This window comes from Tachypleus tridentatus, chromosome 3, assembly GCF_004210375.1.
Source record: "Tachypleus tridentatus isolate NWPU-2018 chromosome 3, ASM421037v1, whole genome shotgun sequence".
Taxonomy (NCBI): Eukaryota; Metazoa; Arthropoda; class Merostomata; order Xiphosura; family Limulidae; genus Tachypleus; species Tachypleus tridentatus.
This window is the reverse complement of record NC_134827.1, coordinates 94071529-94095477: the sequence shown is the minus strand read 5'-3', so window position 1 is coordinate 94095477 and position 23949 is coordinate 94071529. Positions and strand designations below refer to the sequence as shown.

Genomic DNA, 23949 nt, shown 5'->3' with positions numbered 1-23949 from the left:
GGACACATAGAATGAGCTAAAAGGAAAACTAATTGATGGGAGAAACCTATCTCCTCACCACAGATCTGACAGAAGTCAGGCTTGAAGAAGGTTGTGAATGGCTTGGATGTACGAGCAGTGATTGAGGCTGATGAAGAAAGGAGGGAGACAAAATAAGAGGTTCCAGAGAGAAAAGTTACAGTTGTTGTGACCATGGAAACAATGAATGAGCAGAGTGATTAGAATTACTTAACATGGAGTGGTATGGATGAAAGAGATCAACTAATGATGAAATTAGATAGGAGGATCAATGTAAAGGAATGTGGGATCAATCTTGGCTGAAGATATTAACAGCCAGCACTTGAAGATAAGATACCAGGGAGTAAAAGAAGGGGAACTTGTGACTGAAATTTGTTGCAAATGCATCTACATGGGGAAAACCCCACATACTGTAAAACCACCAGAAATGAAGAGATCTAAAAACCATTCTGCTAATATATTTGGTCAGGTTTGGAAAGACAACTTGTTATGAGATTAAAAGCCCCATAAAGCAGCACACAGTGAGATGAATGTGATGCATAAGGATCCAATATAAAAGATCCAACATTTGAAAACAGAAAAATCTTGACTGGGTACCCTCTTAGATGTTGTATGTGCTACCACAATAGAATTATCAAAATGAATCATTGCCAGATATTGTCTGACAGGAGGAAGGAAGTGATTCAAAGCCCAATATAAATGAAAAAATGTTAATCCACATAAGGAGCAAGAAGTAGGATGCCAATGGATGTATGGGCTTTATTCAACAACCCAATACAGATCATTCATCAAAGTAGAAGGAAGAGTATGGGGAGCTGACAAGGTTCCATTGATCATGAAGAGACCAATGAAAGAATCACATATGCGTACAACACTCAAAAAGGGCCAATTGTGTCACTGAATACCACATTACAAAAAAAAAAGAAATAAAACCTTGTAAGCGAAGAATAAGCAAGCTGAAAGGGTATGGGCAAGCTTACAGTTCAATGGAACAAAATCATGAGAAGGTTGGGTCTGAATGAGATGAGTGTCAAAAAAGACACCCAAGTGGAAGGGATATTTGGTAGGTTTAAGGAAGGACTTCTCCAATTTGATTAACCAGCTCACTCAAGTAGCCATTAGAAGGAGTTGACCAGTATGACTGGCCAACTTCAGTTTAGAATGAGCCAAGAAAAGCCAGTCATCCATATAATGGTCAAATCACAACCTCAAAACCTGCAAATGTTAAGCTAAAGCTCTGACCACCTGACAGAAAACAAAAGGGGCAGAAGAAAGCCCAAAGGATAAGATGTAAAATTGATAAATAATCTCAGAACAGAAAAACCAAAGATACGGAGCAGATCACGATAAATATAGGAATATAAAGATGCACATCAACGATTTCCATCTTGGTCATCCATAAATCCTGAGAAAATGCCCACCACAGGGTGATAAATAAATCCATGGTAAAATTTGGCAGTTGAACAAAATGATTGAGGCGGGAAAGTCAATGACAAACCTCCAGTATCCAGTTTTCTTGATCAGTCAGGAATAAAAACATGGTAAAAAATGTAGAAAAGATTTGATTGCCTACTGAGATAGCAGTTTCTAATTTGCCTTCAACAGATGCTGGTTGGTCCTGGAATCCCAAGGAGAAGGGAAGGAAATAGGTACAGGAGAAATGGTGAAAAAATGGGATCATGAATCCTTTTAATAAAACTTGAAGAACCCATTCATCCTTGAGTAAAGAATGCCAGTGATAATGAAAATCAGCAAGCCAAGCTCCCACTAAACCATAACCCACATAGTAGTCACCAATACAGTTGGCAACATTACATGTTGTTGAAGAAAATGATGAGATAAGGCACCCTGAGAATGGACAGGTAAGAGTTAATAAAGGAGAGATGGGAAACAGTAATAGGTATCATATTGGGCTCTTGCTTAAGGATAGTGTAAAAAATGTGTTTTACCAAAAATGGGGCTATACATAAATCCCAAAGATTAGATGATGGTAAATGCATGAGAGTTGAGGTCACATCATAATCTAAAAGGTTCCAACAACAGAGAAACCATGTATGTAAAATCAGAGCCAAAGATGATAAACAAGCCAATGTAAGGGAAAGAAGGGTAAGATGTCCCAAGAAAACTCCTTAGGATTTCAGTATAAAGTTTCATAAAGGAGACAGATGGTAGAGAAGTACCAGTAAAGAGTTGTGAGCATAAAACAAAGGCAAGAAAATTGGGTGTGAGTCAAAATGGAACCTAAGAAATGCTGGGGACAGTCTGCACAATATTGTGCAAGAGCAAACTGATCTGAAGCCAGTGGAGGGAAAGGCATGCTAAATGCCTCACTTAATTGTGAGGTAAATGCGTTGGCATATACCCAAATATCTTGAGAGGGGGGGGATTAAATAGTGATGGGAAGATTAATCATGTAATAGAGAAGGATGCAGTTTATGGAAAATAAGGAAAATGGATGAAAAGTTACACCCTTGAGAAACAAATTCCAAAAAGATGGTATTAGACCAGACTGACTCTTTCAGGTGGGGCATGGGAAGTCACAGAAAAATCGGGAAGTGGAAAATGGCAGTTAAAGTCCTAACCCATCTTAACAGGCTCAACTTGTTTGGGAGAAAATGAGATGAGGTCCAGAGACAGAAGTTGACCCATATAACATTCAATTTCCTGACAAATAAACATAGATAACACCCCCCACTAGGATGCTCAAACCCAAGGTGTGGGACATAGTGCTAATTGTTGGTGTGACCCCTGAAAGGGCAATGTGAATTTCAGAATTCATAATGAGAAAAAGTAAACTTATACTCAAAACCATAAATAATGAAATAACAAACAGAAGTTAAGCTTAGAATCAGTCTTAATAGAAATTAAAAATGAAATAAATGAAGACCACTTCGTAAGTAAATTAAACACAAATGTAGAGCTTTAAACAAGTAAAAAGGAAGACCTCCAAGCACAAGCAATGTCAAACAAAAATTGACAGTTCAGTGGAGGAGTCACATGCATCATGTCTGAAGTGACTCATGATGATTTACATGAGAGACATGTTGAAATCATTTATTTCCATTTGAGGGAAGCAAAAGGCTTGTGGCATGCATAAATAAAACATTTGCATATAGAGGGCAGTAGTGAACAAGAACAGCTAATCTTATGAGAGGAGGGAAGTTCTGTGCTGGAGATAAGTATTTTTATTTCATAATCTTAATGTACACATCTTAAAATGTAATTACCTTTGTGTGCCACTTTGAGGGTGGAATCAAACTATACAAAACATTTTCTTCTTTGCTTTCTAGCATTAGAATGAAAGTTGTGATACTTTTACTTTCTATCAGCACTTTCTCAGTCTGAAAATATAGAAAACATTTAAAGGCCTGAATTTTTCAATAATGGCTTATGATTCAAAATGCATACACCACACCATATAACCAAAAAAATAGCTATGTTGGTATCATTTATTTAATTAGTGTGTGTGCAGAAAGTTTTTTCCAAATTAAGATGTATTAATAGAAGAATAATAGATTTGTAATGAGACCTTTATATGGATAGTGATAGTTTAGAATTTATTGATCTTAACAGTATTTATTTAATACCTAATAGTTGGATTAGGTTTGGTGATAACATGTACTTCATATGGTGGAATGGAGACATTGAGTTAAGATTATACTAACAATATAGATCCTTCAAAGTCTAATCAGTTTATATACGAGATTAAACAAGATAAATGCCTACCATTCCTACACATGCTTATTAAATTAAAACAATACTGTCTGGTACTAAGGACAAAAAAAAGGCATTTTATATAAAAAGCCATTTACCAAATTAGGTGTGAATTCAACAAAAAAATACATTGGTTGAACTAAACAAAATCTGATATGCTGTCTTAACAATGACCATAAAGGTTATGTACATAACAAAAACTGTTAATTTTTCCACTTGTTGAACATATTACTCAAACAGTTAATTCAGTACAGTGGCAAAAAACAAAAAACTTTAAACAAACCTAACACTAAACATAGTTGGTTTAAAATGTAGTCGTAAATAAAAACGGAAAATTTTGATTATCGAGAGTAAATATTAAACGTGTTGTAATTTAAACAAGAATGTTCTTTAAAAATCATTCTTGAAGAAATAGTTTAAAAAATCTGAACATCATATGGATTTTTAAAATATTTTTTAAATAAATTATTAAAATATCAAAACTATAAAATGAAATAATAATGTTTTAATAAACTGTACAGCCCAGCATGGCCAGGTGGGTTAAGGCGTTTGACTCATAATCTGATGGTCGCGGGCTCGGATCCCTGTCGTACCAAACATGCTCACCCTTTCAGCTGTGGGGGCATTATAAACCAATGGTCAATTCCACTATTCGTTGGCAAAAGAGTAGCCCAAGAATTGGCAGTGGGTGGTGATGACTAGCTGCCTTCCCTTTAGTCTTACACTGTAAAATTAAGGATGGCTAGCACAGATAATCCTCGTGTAGCTTTGTGCAAAATTACAATAAACGGTATATTTCATTTTCACAGTATTTTGGTTTATTGAACAGCAGATATCCAAAGCATAGCTAAGAGAAACTTGTTGTTTCAGACTATGTCAATGCAAAAATATTTTACCACAATCTAAAGCATCCATAATAACAATGTCTAAGAATGCCAAATCTAAACTCACACATGAAATTGTCTTCCCTATAAAAATAAGTGATCTGTAACTTCTCACTCAGATAACATGAATATTGTATAGATATAGCTACAGTGATATAATACAATTTGAAACACACACATAGAAGAGATAAAATAGGTGTAAGGAAAATAGAATTATGAGGCCAAATGACCTTCAATATTGGTAGTACAGAATTGTTTCTTCATTTCTATCCAATAAAAAACAACAACAAACAAGCCAATGTTATGCAGGAATTAAAATTCCACATACTGGAAAAATCTTGTTAGGAAATAATGAACATAAATTAACTATCATATATCTAATATAACCTAAAAAAGTTATTTGTAACTTAATCACGTGGAATAAACCTTAAAATAAATGCATTTAATGGTTATTTTAAATTATTTTATAAAATTTATGTTAAATGAAAATCAATTATTTGCAGCTCTCACCAACTGAAAACTGGAAGTGTTTAAATCACCTGGTGTTTGTAATATAAAACGTATTTGCATGAAGCACTGAAAAGGAATGGCCAGTAAATAACAAATTACAAAAAATGTCAAAAACAACTCTCAACTCCAATGTGCAATAGCTGCAGTCTTTCTTCCTTCTTTCCTTCTCTTAACTGCCATTTTCAACTTTATGAAGTAACACACACTTCAATAATCTAGTTAAAAATATTCATACTAGTTTAAATTCAATTTACTTTATATCAGATGAACAGATAAAAACTAAGCCTGAAATATAGTACTAAAGATTTTCAGGGAATTAAACTGCATGATACCAGCCTATCTGATACCTGAGAAAATATGTTTCTAAACATTTCTCTCTTGGAGTCTAAATCTAAGTGGTCTTAGAGCAATTAAACCCTTTAATAATTAATTTAAGGAATTGTTTAGAAGAGGATGTGATGTGTGCTAGGTCAGTAAAATAAATTTATGGACATAAAAGACTGAATTTAAAACTGATTATTTTTTTGAGTGTTTGACAGATGGCCTTCACAGCTAACTAGTCTGTTGTCATTCACTTACTTATGTAATCATTTAAAAAGTAAAAGAACTATATGTTACGTGCTATGTTACAGTGCTATTAGCAAAAAGAGGTAAAATATTTTCAATTCTATAAGCACTGAAGATGGCAAAAAATGGTAAAAATCTAGGCAAAAATACCTTATTGTATATGGCTAGTTCATTTACATGTCATTATTTCCAACATCTGAAAAAAAATTATATTAACAATTTTAAAATATAAATAAATTATATGAAATTAAGTTGCTTCTACCATCTTCAGAACAAAACAAAAAAAATCCCAAGTCCTATCAGTCTTCTGAGTGATTCTGTAAACTTAATAAAATTACCTCTTACCCTTTGTTTTTTCTCAGGAGAAAATAAGATAAGAGATTTTAACTTAACCCTAAAAGATAACCATCATATTCATAGAATCATCCTAGCAGTTTCCATCATAATTCTTTCTTAGGTAAAGAGACCAAAACCTTGCAGTCAGATAACATATACCTACTTCGAGAGAATCAAAATCCAATCCAATATTATTTTTATTAATACAACTCAAATATCAACAATGAATGTCTGCTGTGGGATGAGAGAAATTGGTACATTACCTGATTTTCCATCAATGCCACTCACCAAATTCAATATCATTGAGCATGAATGGGATGTACTTGGATGCCAAATTATATCCTGTAAGTTAATTCCATCCATTAAAGATACCCTGAAAATAACTCTGAGAACTGGTCAAGGACATATTCAATACACTTCATTCTAAGTATGAAGTATAAATATCATATTCACATGCTGTTTGTGATGACAGTATTTCATCCTGATCAAAATATTATGAACAGTAAATATGTAAATTCATTTAATTTTATGAGCTGCAGACTTAATAGACCAGTCACTTGCATTTCAGATCATTTGGCAAATTACCTTTGATCAGCAGAAACTTTAATTAGTTACATCCTAAAAGTAATAGAAATACAGTCTTTGAAAACAATTTATATTTGAGCTTATAAAGTAGCACATACTTCTTTTCTTTTATGTAAACGTCAAACATCAACTGAATATAAGTTTATGACGTGGGTTGTGTGATATTTATTGGATCTTGTCCTAACTCTCTAGGCGTTGCTAGAATGTTAGGGTATCTTAAAGGAAACTTATCCAGTTCTCTTTTTTTTTTAAATTCTACTAAAGGAAATGATAGAATTGCACCCATTAAAACTGAAAACTTGCCATTACCATAGATATGTCAGATTCTAACTCATGGTTACTGTGCATGTATAAAAATGTACCATATTCGTTTTACAATTCCATTTACTGATTCTTAATTGAAAGTGGCACCGCAAACAAATCATGGCAACAACTGAATCAATAATCCGTAACAAAACTCGAGCTCAATGAAAGTATTGCACCTCATATACAATTTGCAGGAACATTCTGAAATAAATGGCTTTTTCATGCTTGATTTATCACAGTATTTCTTTTCCTGGGTTGTTTAATTCCAGTTGCCAAGTGCATTCGTCTGCCAGAAGTAAGATTTTTTAATGTACATATCACTGTCTAACTTGTTACAATGTTCCTTAACTTTATGACTATGTCTATGGACTCACACCGCTCGAAACCGAGTTTTGATATATGTGTTGGGCAGAACACAGATAGCCCATTGTGTAGCTTTGTGCTTAACTCCAAACTAACAAACATTTACGCAAATAAAGGTAGAAGTTTTGAGATAAATTTATATTTTAACAGAATGTAATGATCAACATTTTATTTCTGAGTAACAATCGAAAGTTTACCTATCTATCAATGGTAGCTTCTTGTACATCCCTCGCTAGTACAGCGGTAAGTCTATGGACTTACAACGCTACAATCAGGGGTTCGATTCCACTCGGTGGGCTTAGCAGATAGTCCGATATGGCTTTGCAATTAGAAAACACACAGCTTCTTGGACAAATTATTCTTTCGGGAAATGTAGATTTGTTTGGATTTTTAAAGGTTTTCAGTTTTGTGTTTTTCCAGATAGTTATAATTCTTTTCTACATAGGTTTCTCCAAGTGTTTTTACCAGTTTTATCTTATAGTGCAAAGACTTTCTGAGGCAACAGGTGCAATAACAGTTGTATTACAATATTAAACAATAGCTGTTGTTTTTTCAAAAGATTCCTCATTAGCCAGTGGGAGGCAATTTTGTTGTTAAAGAAACTACCCAGTGCGGTGTTTTGATTGGCTAAAAAGAAGGAAATTTTCGCACTCAATTACGTCTAGTTACGTCCTGCTTCATCTATGTAAAAGATTTGATAACTAACACTGTATTTTGTAAACGTTTCATGGTGAGGTGGGTTCTTTATATAATTTTCTTAATGTGTGTTTAATTTTGATTCCAGGGAAGAGAATAAATTTAGGTGTTATGTTAAAATTATATTTACGTGGTAGTATGTTTGAAATTTCTCGCAGAGGTATGCTAGTACATTCTTTAGATGGGTTGTTGAAGTAATCAGGTTTTCTTTTTTTAAATAGTGATTTTGATTGTTTGTTAAACGTCTCTTGTTTACTTTGTTTTGTTTTAATTTAGTAACAGTTTCTACAACTACTTGAGTAGGGAAAGGGTTACCTTCAGTGAAACATTCAGTCAAGTGCATAACTTCTTTATCCCCCGTCACACCAAACATGCTGGCCCTTTCAGCTGCGGAAGCGTTATAATTTGATGGTCAATCCCCCTATTCGTTGGTAAAAGAGTAGCTCAAGAGTTGGCAGTGGATGGTGATGACTAGCTGCCTTCCCTCTAGTCTTACACTGCTAAATTAGGGACGGCTAGCACAGATAGCCCTCGTGTAGCTTTGCGCGAAATACAAAAACAAACTTCTTTATTGATAAAAGGAGAGTTATTTGAAAATTGGAGACGAGTTTGAATTTCTATTGAGGCTTGAATTTTCGTTCATAATATGTTGACTTTTTTTAACAACAGTTCGTGATCATTGCATCCAGAAGTTAGAACTGAAAACTTCACCTAACTCTCCTATATATTCTCTCAACGAAATGCCATCGCCCCTATTTTTCAGAAGAATTTTAAATTATAACTCTGAATGTAATTATCACGAACTGTTGATAAAAGAGTATACATATTATGAACGAAACCCCAAAGTTTAAGAGGAATACAAACTGTTCGCTCTCGCTTTATTCAAATAGGTCTCTATTCTTTATTTAAATTGATGTTTAATAATTTCTCAACCATATTTATTGTTTTTTTATATATTAGTAATTATACTAAAATATTGTTCAGTTTCTTAGTTTCATAGATTTGCTAAAGATGAAATATGTGTATTTCTGAAACTTCCATTAAAGATGTTTACAACTGTTGCTATGGCTTCAAATGTTCAGAATAAGATACATATATTATATAAAGGAGATTCGATCAGGAAATATTGTGAAATAATTCTGAATTTTTCTGTAACTAGCTGAGGTTTTACAAAGAAAGAGACTAGACATAAATATAAGCAAAATGAAATTAATCTTTATTTTCTACGTGAAACAACAGTGTGATTTAACATTGGAAAAAACTGTTTTCCACTTTTAAGAAAATATGTGCAGCTTTACAGTTATCTTTTCTACAACTAGACCAGTTGTTATTTCCATTAAACGACATAGAACAATAAGTAACAAGAGTGAAAGAAATATAACTTTCTTTATTACAAGTTAGGTAAAAAATGCATATACCTAAAACAAACGATATTTTAGAATTCCATAAGGCGATAACAAATATGATATATCACAAACCAAAATAAAAATTAATTATTTTGATGAATGAAGATTAGTATTAAACGGTTCTCTTAATTGAACCACTACATTTCTGAAAAGTTTAACACAATAATAAATGTACAACATTTCAACAAAGTTCTTTCATCACCATCAGTTGTGTATTTGGTAGTTATATACAAGCATCTGAATATTTTAGTTATTTCAACTCAGTTTTTAAATCTTGGTGTTGTTCGCTGATGCTTCTGTCGTTTGGATACAACAGTTTTAATGGAACTAAACCCAGAAGGACAATATGGCTCGTACAAGCAGGACGTTTCTTAAAGAGATGGTTTGTTCAGAAGGGCAATATGGCGTGTATAAGCAAGTCTTTTCTTAAAGAGATGGTTTGTTCCATGAAGTACGTCCAAAATTCCAAAGATTCCATAGTTGACAACGAACCTTTATAAATGGACATGCTTTTTTTTTAAATAAAAAATACATAACGATATACAGGTACAGTTAAACAGAGAAAAATATCCATTTTTGGTGATCAAAAGTGTATTTTTACGTATCAAAATAGCTGATACAGATATATTAGATTTAAAATATTAATTACCGATTCCAAAATAGATAATAAAGAAAACAGAGTTTTACGAATTTTGGTAATTTATATACCTATGTATATTGCTTTGACCTCTTGAGACTTTTTTTTTTCTGAGGGGTTGGGGCTGCTACGAAGATTTGGGTTACAGACATTAAATAAACAGTAAACAAATGACGTGGGATAAAGTTATTTAAAACATCTCATAGTAAAATAAAATCGATTTTCAAAGTTTTAGAGAATTACAATACGTTTATGTACAATTATTAAAGAAACAATCTGGTTGTTGTTTATCTTCTCCACAGATAAAAGTAGAGTAGCACAGTAAACTTTGTGCAAGTCATTTTACGTTTTTGGTGTCTATCTACTCATGTAAAACACGATTTTGTAAACGGTTACAAAATATACTGTGTTTCTACATCTATTCAATGCCGACGACACCAACAAAAATTAATAATAATATTACACATAAAAGATTTGTTTATATATTACTTAAGCCTACTTGTACAAAATGTTAAATGTACAATTCAGACCCGTACGCAGAATATTTGAAACCGGCGATCTAACATGTAAAATCAAAAACGAACATATATTGTGGAAAGGGCAATTAGCATGTAAAGTATGCTACAATCTCCCCCCCCTCGAACATTTGTAAAAGAAAAGTTTTGTTTTTTTTTTCAATGCCACGCTAAGCCATCTCTAACCGTCCCTAACTTAGCAGTGTAAAATTAGAAGGAAGGTAGCTAGTCATCACCATCGACCGCCAACTCTGGGGATACTCTTTCACCAATGAATAATGGGACTAAGTGACACATTATAACGCTCCCGCGAGTGAAAGACGAGCATGTTTAGTGTAACGGGGATTCGAACATGCAATCCTCAGATTATGAGTCGAATGCCCTAATCACCCGACCGTGCTACATCTCGTAGAAAGAAAGAAAAAACAGGCGCTATAAAATTAAATCTGTAAAAAAGTTGGCATGAAGCATAGTTTACACGAATGAATGTTTGTTCCCTTAAAATGTCTCCCGCTGGTACAGCGATAAGTCTAGGGATTTACAACCCTAAAATCAGGGGTTCCATTTCCCTTGATGTACTCAACAGATAATCTGATGTGACTTTGCTATAAGAAAACACATAAACCTTCACGTAAAATATACAAATATCCAAACTAAAGTCAACGAATCATCTTTTTGTTGTAACTCTGCATGAGAAGCTAGACTTTTTGTTTGTTTTTGTATTTCGCGCAAAGCTATTCGAGGGCTATCTGCGCTAGCCGTCCCTAATTTAGCAGTTAAGAGGGAAGACAGATAGTCATCACCACCCACTGCCAACTCTTGGGCTACCCTTTTACCAACGAATAGTGGGATTGACCGTCACATATAACGCTCCCACGGCTGCAAGGGGCGAGTATGTTTGGTGTGACGGGGATTCGAACCCGCGACCCTCAGATTACGAGTCGAACGCCTTAACCCACCTGGCCATGCCGGACCTTGTAGAGAGTCGTTCTACATAAATGTTTTCTGGAGTTACGTTAATATACTACAATAAAGTTTTGTTTTGAATTTTGTTCAAAGCTAATCGGGGCTAAGCTGCGCTAACTATCCCTAACTTTGAATCGATAGTCGAAGGGGAAGGCAGTTTGCCAACAACACCCACTGTCAACCCCTTACCTAAATATTGTGGGATTGACAGTGCATTTTCGGAGACGGAGCTCGAACCCTTGCCCTTCAGATTGTGACTCAAGTGCTCTTAACAGCCAGAGCCACTATAATAAACTAATAGGCAAGATTTAAGATGGTTAATCTAACTGACTCATTTTAACAATAGATACAAGCTTTGATATATTAATTTTTTTTTTAATAAGGAATATATTTCATTTATAACCCATAAGTATTTTAAAGGTAAATCAAAATTTATAACTTTAATTTAGTCAGGATTCCTTGTGTCATTTTTTTTGCTAACTTTAGAATATAAAATATTTTTAAAAACATAAATGTTCATAATATCTATCATAAAAAATCAACCAAAAATAGAATATAATAAGATAAATGGAAGAAAGTTTAACATTACAATTCTGATTCGTACCAACTTTTATGACTACCGTTCTCAAGAGGTACTGTGGTATCTCTATGAACTTAATACTCTAAAAACTAGATTTCGATACCCATGGTGGGCAGAACACAGAGAGCCTATTATGTAGCTTTTTGCTTGATTCAAAACAACAACCAACTTTTATTTATTTTTGCTTTGTGTTGAGAAGTCTGGGTTGTTTTCTTTTGAAATTACAGCTTTACAAATATCGATTTTTTTAACGTACTTCAAATGGTGCAAATCGTGGGCTCCCGGAGACGGCATGAGAGGCAAGTGAAATCCAGAATGTAGAAATACACCGTAAGGGGTAGCTAAGATCAGCCATATCCACTGGGTGACCACGTGTGATCCCAGGATGACAGGTCCCAGGTATGTTGGAAGAACATTGGAGAAAACGTGCTCCACAGGGTGACAGTATAGAGCAGAAATAGCGATAGGCGATGTCCATTCGTGATGTCTACTATGGAAAAACTTAAACAACAAGTGATGGTGCAGGGCTCTGAAAATACGTGAGTGAAGTCAGAAGATGTGAGAACTACACCTTTGTGTAACACGTAATTATTCAAACATGATTATTACATACACACTGATAATCAGAGTACTATTATTAGTAGTACTAGTATTAATCGTAAAATAAAGCAGTTTCATAGAATTGGTTTGATTTGTTTTGAATTTCACTTCAAAGCTACACGCCAGCTGTTCCTAATTTAGCAGTGCAAGACTAAAGGGAGGCAGCTAGTCATCATCACCCACCGTCTACTCTTGGGATACTCTTTTACCAACAAATAGTGGGATTGACCGTCACATTATAGTGCCCCCACGGCTGAAAGGGTGGGCATTTTTGGTGTGCCGTGGATTCGAACCCGCGACCCTCGGATTACGAGTCCAGTGCCTTAACCACCTGGCCATGTTCATAGAATTCAAGAAAACAATTCACATTAATGTCAGTTTGTCATTTGCTAAAGTGAACGTTTAAGGATTCAATACATATCAACCTTTTTTTTTTTTTTTTTTTGAAATTCTGATGTATGAAGTGGCGCCACCGTTCAAGCAACTCCATATTACATAGAAATAAAATAAAGTGTCTTACTCTATTCAAGAAAATACGAAAGAAACAAAAAGTGCTAAACATTCATTGTGGCTATTCACAACTAAATAAAACACCAATCCTTATATTATTTCTATGTAGCACGTACTATGATTTACAAAAATATCACCAATAAACATCAGTTTTTAGTGTCGCACATATACCTTAAACTCTCAACTTTAAATTCTGTGTACCTCAATTATATGTTTTAAAACTCATAATTACGATGATATAGCTTTAAATAAATGAGGTTTCTAAGCTACCATGCAGAGCTGAAGTAAAATAACTGTTTTTGAGCGCCTCCTGTCGTCTCTCAAGGCTCTTTAGTGATTATTATATATACAGTTACTGGACCGTTAATTAATAAGTTACATGTAAGTTACGATTCAACTCTAAGCAAAATGGTAGATTTCTGAAAAAGAACAGTGAAGAAGATTATTGGTAAATTAAACAGATAATTATCTGATTAAGCGCACCGGGGGCGATAACCGTTATATTACAGATTTGAAGACTGGCGTCGCTATTATCTCAAATTAATCTAATGTGAGTAATGAAAAACTTTGTGACGAACATTTTTATTTTTGTTCACAATATAAAATATGAATCTAAACATCATTATATCATACTTTCAGTATAGACTAACCTAAATTATTGCATGGAAAACATGGCCAGGTGGGTTAAGGCGTTCGACTCGTAATTTGAGGGTCGCGAGTTCGAATCCCCGTCGCACCAAACATGCTCACCTTTTCAGTCGTGGGGGCACTATAAAATAACGACCAATCCCTATATTCGTTGCTAAAAGAGTAGCCCCAGAGTTAGCGGTGGGTGGTGATGAATAGCTGCCTTCCCTGTAGTCTTCTACTGCTAAATTAGGGGCAGCTAGCGAAATTCAAAACAAACCGTACCTTAACTGTTTAGTGTTAATATTCTATCTACATAAATACGTAGGATTCGTGAAATTATGTATATTTTTCTTGTCTTTCTCAGGTGAAGATGGAAAGGTAAAGAAAACATATAGAATTATTATAGTATATTCTAATCCATACCTATGGGAATAATAAAAGAAAACTTCATTTATTAAGGCGCAGAGAATCAGCTCCAACACTAATCTGGGGAATGTTGGTATTGTCCTACTAACATCATACCCTCTCCAAGCTTTCAAGTAGTAACACACAATTATCACTGGTACTGCCACAACAAGCTGGTTGAACAATACTTGTGCGGCAACCTCACCGACACGTTTCAGTGACACCTGGTGTGAGAAAGATAAAACGTTTTTATTGCTTAAGGAATAATTAACACACCAAGAACTTCGATGAAAGACTAACAAAAAACAAAAAACTAATTGTATGAAAAACTGACTTGATTATTTCGCGTGTAGTAGTTTTTTTAAACATATTCCTAGGATTTTAGATATCTAAACTTATACATAAACTAATTTCAATAATCAGACGAGAAAACCTCTGTAATGAGAGACGATACGTGAGACGTCAGAAAAATTGTGAATGCGCTGTACCTTCAACTTTAATAGAACGTTGGAAATATTTATCTTATCGATTCTATAATATAATCTGACATTTTAACTCAAACATATTCCTATTGCATCTATAATATAATCACGTGTTTTTTAACACATTTAATTATTTTCTTTGTGTGTTGTGACCCCCAGTGGCTCAGCGGTATGTCTGCAGACTTACAACACTAAAACCCGGGTTTCGATACCCGTGGTTGGTAGAGCACAGATAGCCCATTGTGTTGCTTTGTGCTTAATTCAAAACAACAACAACTTTTTTTGTTAGTTTGTTCTAGAGCAAAGCCACGTTCGGCTATCTGCTATGTCCACCAGAGGACACATTTAGTAAAGAGGTTTTGCAAAATAATTTGACATTTTTGAATATTTGAAGAATTCATCACAAAACTGCTCGAATAATTTATGTATTTCCTTATTACAGAACTCGAAGTTTACTCGAATCATTGAAATAATTGTGCTGAATGCAAAATAAACAGAAATAACGAACCAGACCCAGTTTTTAATCGTAAATTGTTTATTTAGGTTTTTAGTCTCACGTGTCATCGGAGAATAAAGTAGAGTAGCTATGACTTGCACGCCATGAATGTTTGATTTTGTGAACTCTAACCTGCAAGAATACAGGCTCGAGTCCCGTCACCGAACATGCTCGTTCTTCGAAACGTCATAAAATTGTTGTCAGTCGCATTTTTCGTTTGTAAAAAGGTAATTCGAGAATTGGCGGAGAGTAGTTCTGACTAGCTGCCTTCCTTCTTGTCTATTGCTTTTAAGCTATGGACAGACAATGTTTTGTGAAATGTACCAAAACTTCCTGAAACCGACCAGATTTAGGGAAGATCAAACTTTGATTTTTTTTTCACCAAGCCGTTTCTTTAACTGGTTGTTTATTTGTTGAATTTCATGCGAAACTAATCGAGGGTTTTCTGTGATAACAGTCCCTAATTTTGAAGTCACATAATGGATGGTAGGAGACTTGTTATCATCACAGCCAATGAGGTCTAGGGTTACTCTTTACCAACGAAAGGTAGGACTGACCTATATAACATAACGCTTCCCCGGCTGAAAGGGTGAACATATTTGGTGACGGGACTCGATCCCCTCAGTCAAAGATTGTGATTCAAGCACTCTAACCATTAGACAATGCCTGATGGTTTTCTTTTTAAAAAAAGACGTTTCCAAAACAAATGTTACAAGAAACTTCTAAAAAGTTTGTTTGTTTGAACTTCGCGCCAAGCTACACGAAGGATATCCACGCCAGCCGTTCCTAACTTAGCAGTGTAAGACTCCAGGTAAGGCAAGTAGTCATCATCACCCACCGCCAACTCTTGGGCAACTCTTTTACCAACGAATAATGGGATTAATCGTTACGTTATAACGCCTTTACGGGTGAAAGGGCGAGCATGTTTGATGCGACGGGGATTTGAACCAGTGACCCTCAGATTGCAAATCGAGCACCCTAACCACCTGGTCATGCTGGGCCTTCTGAGGGCATAATACATACCTAAGTATAAACATATTTTGTAAAAGGAGAAACAACAAACAATTCGTGAGTTCTTTTAATTTACTCTGAGTTTCACCTTACGGCTTTCTCCTGAACCTCTTCAACACAATAGTAGTTTAGAAAACTTAATTAACAGTTCATGTTAATTGGCGAAATAAAATTAATAATATTAACAATATTCACCTTACAATAGTATCTAAAACAATACATATAACAATATCAGACTCCAAAGGGCCTTAATAAAGAACATAGCGATGAAAAAGTTAATTATTTGTTTGTTTAGAATCAAGCACGAAGCTACACAATGGGTATCGAAACCCATGCTGCTGTGCCACGAAGGGAGGGGGCAGTTTGTTTGAAGTTAGGCAGAATGCTATGCTCATCATGGGTATTGGAACCTGGTTTCTAGTGATTGAAGTTCCCAGAAATACCACTGTGCTATGGAAAAGCTAGTAACCTAATACCATTGTTTTATGAAAGGTACAATTCTTTACAATTATGCTTTACCAGCTATGAAAAAATAGTCATACTGTAACAAGAGGTATAATAATACAAGCATAAATGTCTACGAGCTTACATACACAGTTGTATCTACAAGTATTGAAGTACATGTTAAAATACACATGTAATCAAGAAGTTGTTCTAATATGCAAGTGTACTAATGTATTCCTATACATACTGTTGTAAATTAAAGAATCACTTCATATCTTTCACAACGCTCCCCCAGTGACACAACGGTATGTTGGTATGTCAACTGACTTTCAACGCTGGAATCCAATTTTCAATATACTTGGTAGGCAAAACGCAGATAGCCTACTGTGTATCTTAGTGACTAACTTCAAACAACAGCAATCTTGAATAACGTTTGCTATAGGCTAAGTTCACTGGTCAACGTAACTTCATTAATAACGTTTCAGTATAAATTTCGAAACCAATATGCATTTTACTTACAAATAAACTTAGTTGCAAAATTTCCTGGCTAATCAATCAAGAACGAACACGTTTAGTGACTCATCTGCTTAGCTTATTAACTGAATAATGGTCTAAATAACTAACTGACACTGAAATAAATCATTCATTAATCGGATAACCCATTGAATTGTGTATTTATAATCAATATAGTTTTATATGTAATACAAAAAAATTATTGATTCTACCAAAGTTTTAGGCCCGGCATGGCCAAGCGTGTTAAGGCGTGCTACTCGTAATCTGAGGGTCGCGGGTTCGCATCCCCGTCGCGCCAAACATGCTCGCCCTCCCAGCTGTGGGGGCGTTATAATGTTACGATCAATCCCACTATTCGTTGGTAAAAGAGTAGTCCAAGAGTTGGCGGTGGGTGGTGATGACTAGCTGCCTTCCCTCTAGTCTTACACTGCTAAATTAGGGACGGCTAGCGCAGATAGCCTTCGAGTAGCTTTGTGCGAAATTCAAAAACAAAACCAAAGTTTTAACCTTCATGAAATTTCTAGATGTCGTGTCATCATGACGTAATGATATGTTCTACCTTATCTAATAACTTCTGAATTAAAGTACCAAATATACAACTTACAGTAAAAACAATGCTTATAATTAATTTGCCAAATATCACAATATAAATTTGCATAGTCGTCATTTAAATTCAAAATGAAATAAACAGCTTAACGCAACCATAGATTATTTCTTTTAATTACTGGTACCTGAGTTCTCTTATTTTTTTCTCAAGGTAACCGTTTCTGTTACCCCAATACATCTTACATCTTTTTTTGGAAAAATTCCAAGAAATACTCCAAACCTAACTTTAATCACACATTTATTTTGAAGACGTAGTCAATAGGTAATGCACTTAAGTTTGTGGGAGTTACTTACAGGAGGAAAGGGGGCAAATGTTAAATGTTCCAAGCGGAATTGTCCTGCGTTTTCTGTTATCCTTATTGGCATACTATATCCCTTCACAGCATTCCTAAAGATATAAGTACTCTCAAAGTAAGAAATGGATTGTTATTGTAAGAAAGGTAGGTGGGATGACCTTTCCCCTTCTTACAGGATACCGTAATGGCCTGCGACACATTCACCCTAGGATAATTAAACTCTGACCACTGGCCTTCAAGTTAACAAGGACGTTTTCATTAACAATGGAGGCGCGAAATATGGGTATATGTTGGCTAAAACCAGATTCTCTAGGCATATAGGGTTCAGTGGCGTTACTAAGCACCTCATCTAGGAAAAGAAAATATCTGATTATTAAACCTGAGAAAATAAAGTTTTATAGTCCTGGTAGTCAATCCATCTAAAAGAAGGAATTCTGAACCCAAACCTAAGGAGACATCACACATTAATTTCAGTTTATCAAACATTTAGGAGTAGAACAAACACTCCAAATTTACATCAGATGAGCAGACAGAGCTCATTAGCCCCATAAGACAGTCTTCATATGGGAGGAGGACCCGAATTACAAATCTTATTTATCAAAATAAGATGATACCAACCTCTTTTATCACATAATCAGATACCTCCACATCACCTGATAAACAGCCATTAAAGTGACTTTAGCAAGTTGATGTGCCATTCCTATAAGTCGTTGCCAGTGGAAACTGTACCAGAATTTACATTTTCGAATGGGTCTACTCAATGCTATTTGTAGTTCTGAAGTGACTGTAGGTCTCAAGGTCACACGGAGTAAAGACATTTCGTATCATTATATGAATAATGCTAAGTTGAATGCAAAAACGTTTGAACCAAGGTAATGAATCTAAAAAACGTTTTAAAACAACATAACATCGATGTCTCCTGTGTATAAGAGTCCAATCTTACAAACAGTCGCCAGTTCTATATTAGAGAGTAGGAGAGCTATCATCAAGATAGGAGAAAATAGTGCCGGGAGAGAAATTTCGACCACTGTCCAAAACAGAATACCAGGTGATTTAGTTCAAAGGTCAGCCACAGAGGAGTCATAGTATATTGAAGCGAATGTGAGGATTAAGGGTTCGAATCTCCATAACACCAAACATGCTTGCCCTTTCAGCGGCGAGGATATTATAATGTGACGGTCAATCCCACTATTCGTTGCTAAAAGAGCAGCCCAAGAGTTGGCAGTGGCTGATGATGACTAGCTGCCTTCCACTAGCAGTCTTACACTGCTAAATTAGGGACGGCTAACGCAGATAGCCCTCGTGTAGCTTTGCACGATTTCAAAAACAAACAAACAATGAAGCGAAGCTGACCTTAAATAATCAAAATATTTGTACTGTCTATAACATCTACTTTCTTCGTGACATGTCAATCCACCTACAGAAGGCAGATATAAGTAACAACAACTAGGCTATCCCGTTTGGCTTCAACAGCCACTTCCTAATTTGGAGTCTTGCTAAACTTGATGAGAGAAAAAAAAAGATGAGGTAGAAAACTGGGTTATTAGTAACTAGTTAGTTTTGACTAATCACCCAAATTATTATTACACATACTGTTCAATAGTAAGAAAAACCATTAACATCCAAAATCTTGCTATTGCTACAGATGACACCAAAGCATCAGGTCAAGAGAGGTCTGCCAACAGCTAGAATGGCAGTAACCGCAGGATGATAATTTCTCATATAAATCAATAGCCAACTTGAAATTAAAATAACCAAATGAGATCTTTTCCAACAAATACATGAAAAAAAGTGTAGCATGAAAAACTGACATGGTGTTCGAAAAGGATATTTTAAATGTAGCAAAGAAATTTATTTGTTCAAGAAGACATAAGAAGAGTGTGCAAATAGAAATAGAAAATTTACAAAAAACAAGTCAAAAATACTCAAGAGACAATGGAAGAGGATTCCACAGATTGAAATATTATCACTAGAGAAAATAACAGCTTAACTTAAAAGAGCTAAAACTGAACATATTTTGAATAGCTAGTATGAAAAGATACAGAAACCATACTCTGAGAAAGAGATGCTTAGTTTCTGGAAGCTAACTGTCTGATTCTAACAGAGCCTTTTTTGATATCAACTGAGTGAGAAATTTACAAGGGAAAATTGACAGCAAAAACCTTTGCCAAAGTTAAATATAAGCAAAGCACTGTACAGAAACAATTCCGTGAAGTAAGAGAACACACCCAATGCAACCCAAACACCGATATCTTTGAGGCGTACCTGGCACACAAGCTGACAGTTCAGAGAACTCAACATCGTCATGAGAAGACTGAAACACAAAAAAGTGTGTTTGCTGATGAAGTCAGCAAAAACATGCTCAGGTACCATGAACCAGGTACAAGTGTATTCTATTCTTAATCTTCAATGACAACAGGAAGTCAAGGAGAGTATACGAAAAGGCTCATAAAATCCACATTCTGAACAGAAAGATAAAGAGCAAATTACATCCAGGCAGACCAAGGCCCATCAATTTGCTGAGCTGTGTCAGGAAAATGCTTGAGAATATGATAAATAAGCACCTGTTCTGGTATCGTGAGTCCAGAAATCTCATCAACACAAACAAATTCAAAGCAACACCAGAACACGGAAGACCAGTTGTCCTTTTCTATTTTAAACTTCTAGGCATTTCCTACCAGTAGAAAATAAGAAATACCTTCAACCTTATCCAAGAGCCTCCTATTGTCAATATTGGGAATTGGAGTTGTAGGTCAAATGTTCAGTTGGATAAAAAAAAATTACTTTTTTACAGAACAACCAAATTCAAAATTTACTGCTTTCTTAGCCATTGGAACTAAATAAGAGGAGAACCACAGGGTGAAGGGATCTCCCAACTTCATTCCTCATAAACATCAATTATATTACTTCATGTTTAAAGTGTTATTATTTTGACATTTTTGATGTCCACTTTAAAAGCATGAATATATAGGAATAGTGATATAGTCATCAGAGATCTGGAAAACAACCTCCAACAGATCTAGCCCCATTTTCTTCAGAGAAGCCAAAAATCCTTACTAAAGCTGAGATTAAAAAGTGGCTGGTACTCTAGTTAGTGGACTACAACCAAAAGCAAGATCCATTCATATTCTCGGACAGAAGGCAGGCTACAACTATCTGCCATCTATAAACCATCTACTGTGGTTTTTGTGGCCTTTTAAAGAGAGTCAACTTTACAACTGTGTGCTTGCACACGGACAGACTAAAACTGCTTCTTTTACATAACCCAAAAACTTGATTCCTGGCCAGACGTACCACAGTTACATACTAAGTTCAGAGAATTAGTGGTGGACATCAGCCTTTGACTTCCAAGTTTATGACCTTCATTGAGTTGAAGATGTGATGATCACTAACATAATGAATAAGAAAAGTTACTTCATATTTTTAGTTCTGATTTTATCATACTTAATGAAAAGAATCTTTAACAATCTTTTGGTAACCATTCTATTTTAAGATCTTTAGAAGATTTCTTCTTGCAGTAGTCAAGTTATTATAGTTGCATTAAATGCAAAAATAATCTTGTTAGATGGCTAAAACTCATACCACGCTTCATGGCTCAGGAATAATGTGAGAGGTCACATAAAGGAGTTTTTTAGACTGGATTTTTTGAAAAATATATATTAATAATATTTTTCTATCTGCTATTTTCAGAGATGTTCTAAAATCTTCGAATTCTCTAGGTATAGCATATTCAAAAATAAATTTGATTATTTGGTAGATTTGATCAAGAAAATTATGCAAATAAATTTAAACATCCTGTTGTAAAAATAATAGAAGTAATTCGGCCAGAACAAGAGATACTATAAACCTAGAAATTAGCAATCGTAGAGAGATTCTATTTCTAACGAATGCATGGAAATACTACAAATGTTATAGTTACTTTATTATCCACAGATACTCCTCGTATTTGAATACAAACGTGATGCTGAAACTTGAAAAAAAATTATACAAATGATATTTCAAGAACCTCCATTCACTGTTTAGGGAAAACTCTCTGCAGATCTATTTGAGCTTTATTGTCTTAGGAATACCAGAAACGGACACATAGGCCAAACGGATATTACGGATTTGTAGTCCTTTGGGAGGCCATAAAAATCAGGCTATGGAATAATTTGGAAACCTTTTGTATCTTACAGCTATCTCCCAAGAGAGTGAAACTAATATTTTCAGTTTTCTTTCTAGTGTTAAAATTGAAGTATTCACAAGTGCTACTATCATTAAGATATTCCAACTTAATGTGTTGAGTGTTTACAGTTTCCAAAAATGTTCCTTTTATCTAAGGCTTTAAAATGTCTTCCATATTAAACTCAGTTATAAAATTAGTTCTTACAGGACTTGCAAATTCATGAAATTTGGAAGGTAGAAACAATGTACCTCAAAATACTGATTTTGTTCTCAGTTCACAAATATTTTCATTTGATAATTCCTCTTCAGTAGATTCTACTCTATCGGTTCAAAGTAGCAACTATTTAGATATAAAAATAATAATTTTTTAAAAGGTTTATTCTTCAAAATTCTCTATTCATTAAAATCACCATCATTAAATTGTTAACAATAACTTTAGAGTTTAGGACATTGGTATCGTATTCTTCTTTTCTAACAAGGTTGTCTGTGACGTCATAGAGAGTATACTATAGATAAAATGCTGACCCTACGAATGGGATGGCTTAAACTAATGATGCAAAAATGATAAACTGTTTTGCAATACCTTAATATACGAGATACTTTAACAGAAACTCAGTTTGTTTCATATTTTTTGTTTAGCTGAAGCGCTGTTTCGATGTTGGCTGACGTTTGAACATTTCATTAAATTAAAGTAGTGTAATACACACTGACATGTAAATGTATTTAGTGAAAAGAAAAACTACCATAAACCAGAGAAGGTCTTTCCTTAACATATTGTTGTATGCCCTTTTTGCAAGAAATGCACTTACTGAATACATTCGTAGTCTCAGCAACACAAACTGCTGACGTTACCTAAAAGTAAAATTAACAGTATCTTCCTGGTTTGTTTTGAATTTCCGCTCAAAGCAACGCGAGGGCTATCTGCGTTAGCAGTCCCTAATGTAGCAATGTGAGACTAGAGGGAAGGCAGCTAGTCATCACCACCCACCGCCAACTCTTGGGCTACTCTTTTACCAAATGATAGTGGGATTGATCGTCACACTATAACGCCCCTACGACTGAAAGGACAAGCGTGTTTGGTGTGACGGGGATTCGAATCCGCGACTCTCAGATTACGAATCGAATACCTTAAATATCTGGCCATGCCGGGCCCAATATGTTCTTAAATATCACCATACATACAGTCATTTTCAACAGCGTGCAGTTTTTAAAATGTGATATCTAAGCCTAACTTACGCTTCTTATTTCCTTAGTTGAGTAAAAGTGTTAGGACAAGCCCAACCAGTATCATATAAAGCTTTTATGTGAATTCTCTACTCTACCGACAATTCTCTACGCTTTAGTGGCTGTGGTATGACAACAAAACTTAACATATAGTGATAAACAGTGTTTTTATCAAAAGTTTATTTGTGGAGTGCTATTAAATTTATTTCTTTTAGCATGTACTAGTACCATATGCTAGCTTCATGTACTAGTACCATATGCTAGTTTCTTTCTATATCGTTGGACACCACATAGGGTACCAAGACAGATATTTCAGATCCTAAATTTCGTCATCAGAATACATATGATATTCCCTTGTTATAGCAAGATATCTGAAGATAGATAGGTATTCTATCTTTGGTTCATTCAGTTATCAATAGGAATCATAGAATTGAAATTTACATTACGTAATGGTATGGGAGAATAAGCCACACGAAATAAAAACA

General features: G+C 34.7%; 2 protein-coding genes across 4 annotated transcripts in view; both read right to left on the bottom strand.

The window, feature by feature from the left end:
• The window catches only part of LOC143247499 (uncharacterized), a 38690-nt gene extending 30840 nt beyond the window's left edge, over window positions 1-7850 (bottom strand). For both annotated transcript variants that reach the window (XM_076495737.1, XM_076495738.1), the window contains exons 1-2: window positions 7481-7850; window positions 3246-3359 (exon numbers count right to left, since the gene is read on the bottom strand). In XM_076495737.1, coding sequence (XP_076351852.1) covers window positions 3246-3311 — 66 coding nt within the window. In that variant the 5' untranslated portion in view covers window positions 3312-3359; window positions 7481-7850. The remainder of the gene's footprint in view (window positions 1-3245; window positions 3360-7480) is intronic.
• Window positions 7851-9183: 1333 nt separating this feature from the next.
• The window catches only part of LOC143247498 (fatty acid hydroxylase domain-containing protein 2-like), a 29489-nt gene continuing 14723 nt past the window's right edge, over window positions 9184-23949 (bottom strand). For both annotated transcript variants that reach the window (XM_076495735.1, XM_076495736.1), the window contains exons 4-6: window positions 14247-14452; window positions 12340-12612; window positions 9184-9877 (exon numbers count right to left, since the gene is read on the bottom strand). In XM_076495735.1, the coding sequence (XP_076351850.1) occupies window positions 9757-9877; window positions 12340-12612; window positions 14247-14452 (600 nt within the window). In that variant the 3' untranslated portion in view covers window positions 9184-9756. The remainder of the gene's footprint in view (window positions 9878-12339; window positions 12613-14246; window positions 14453-23949) is intronic.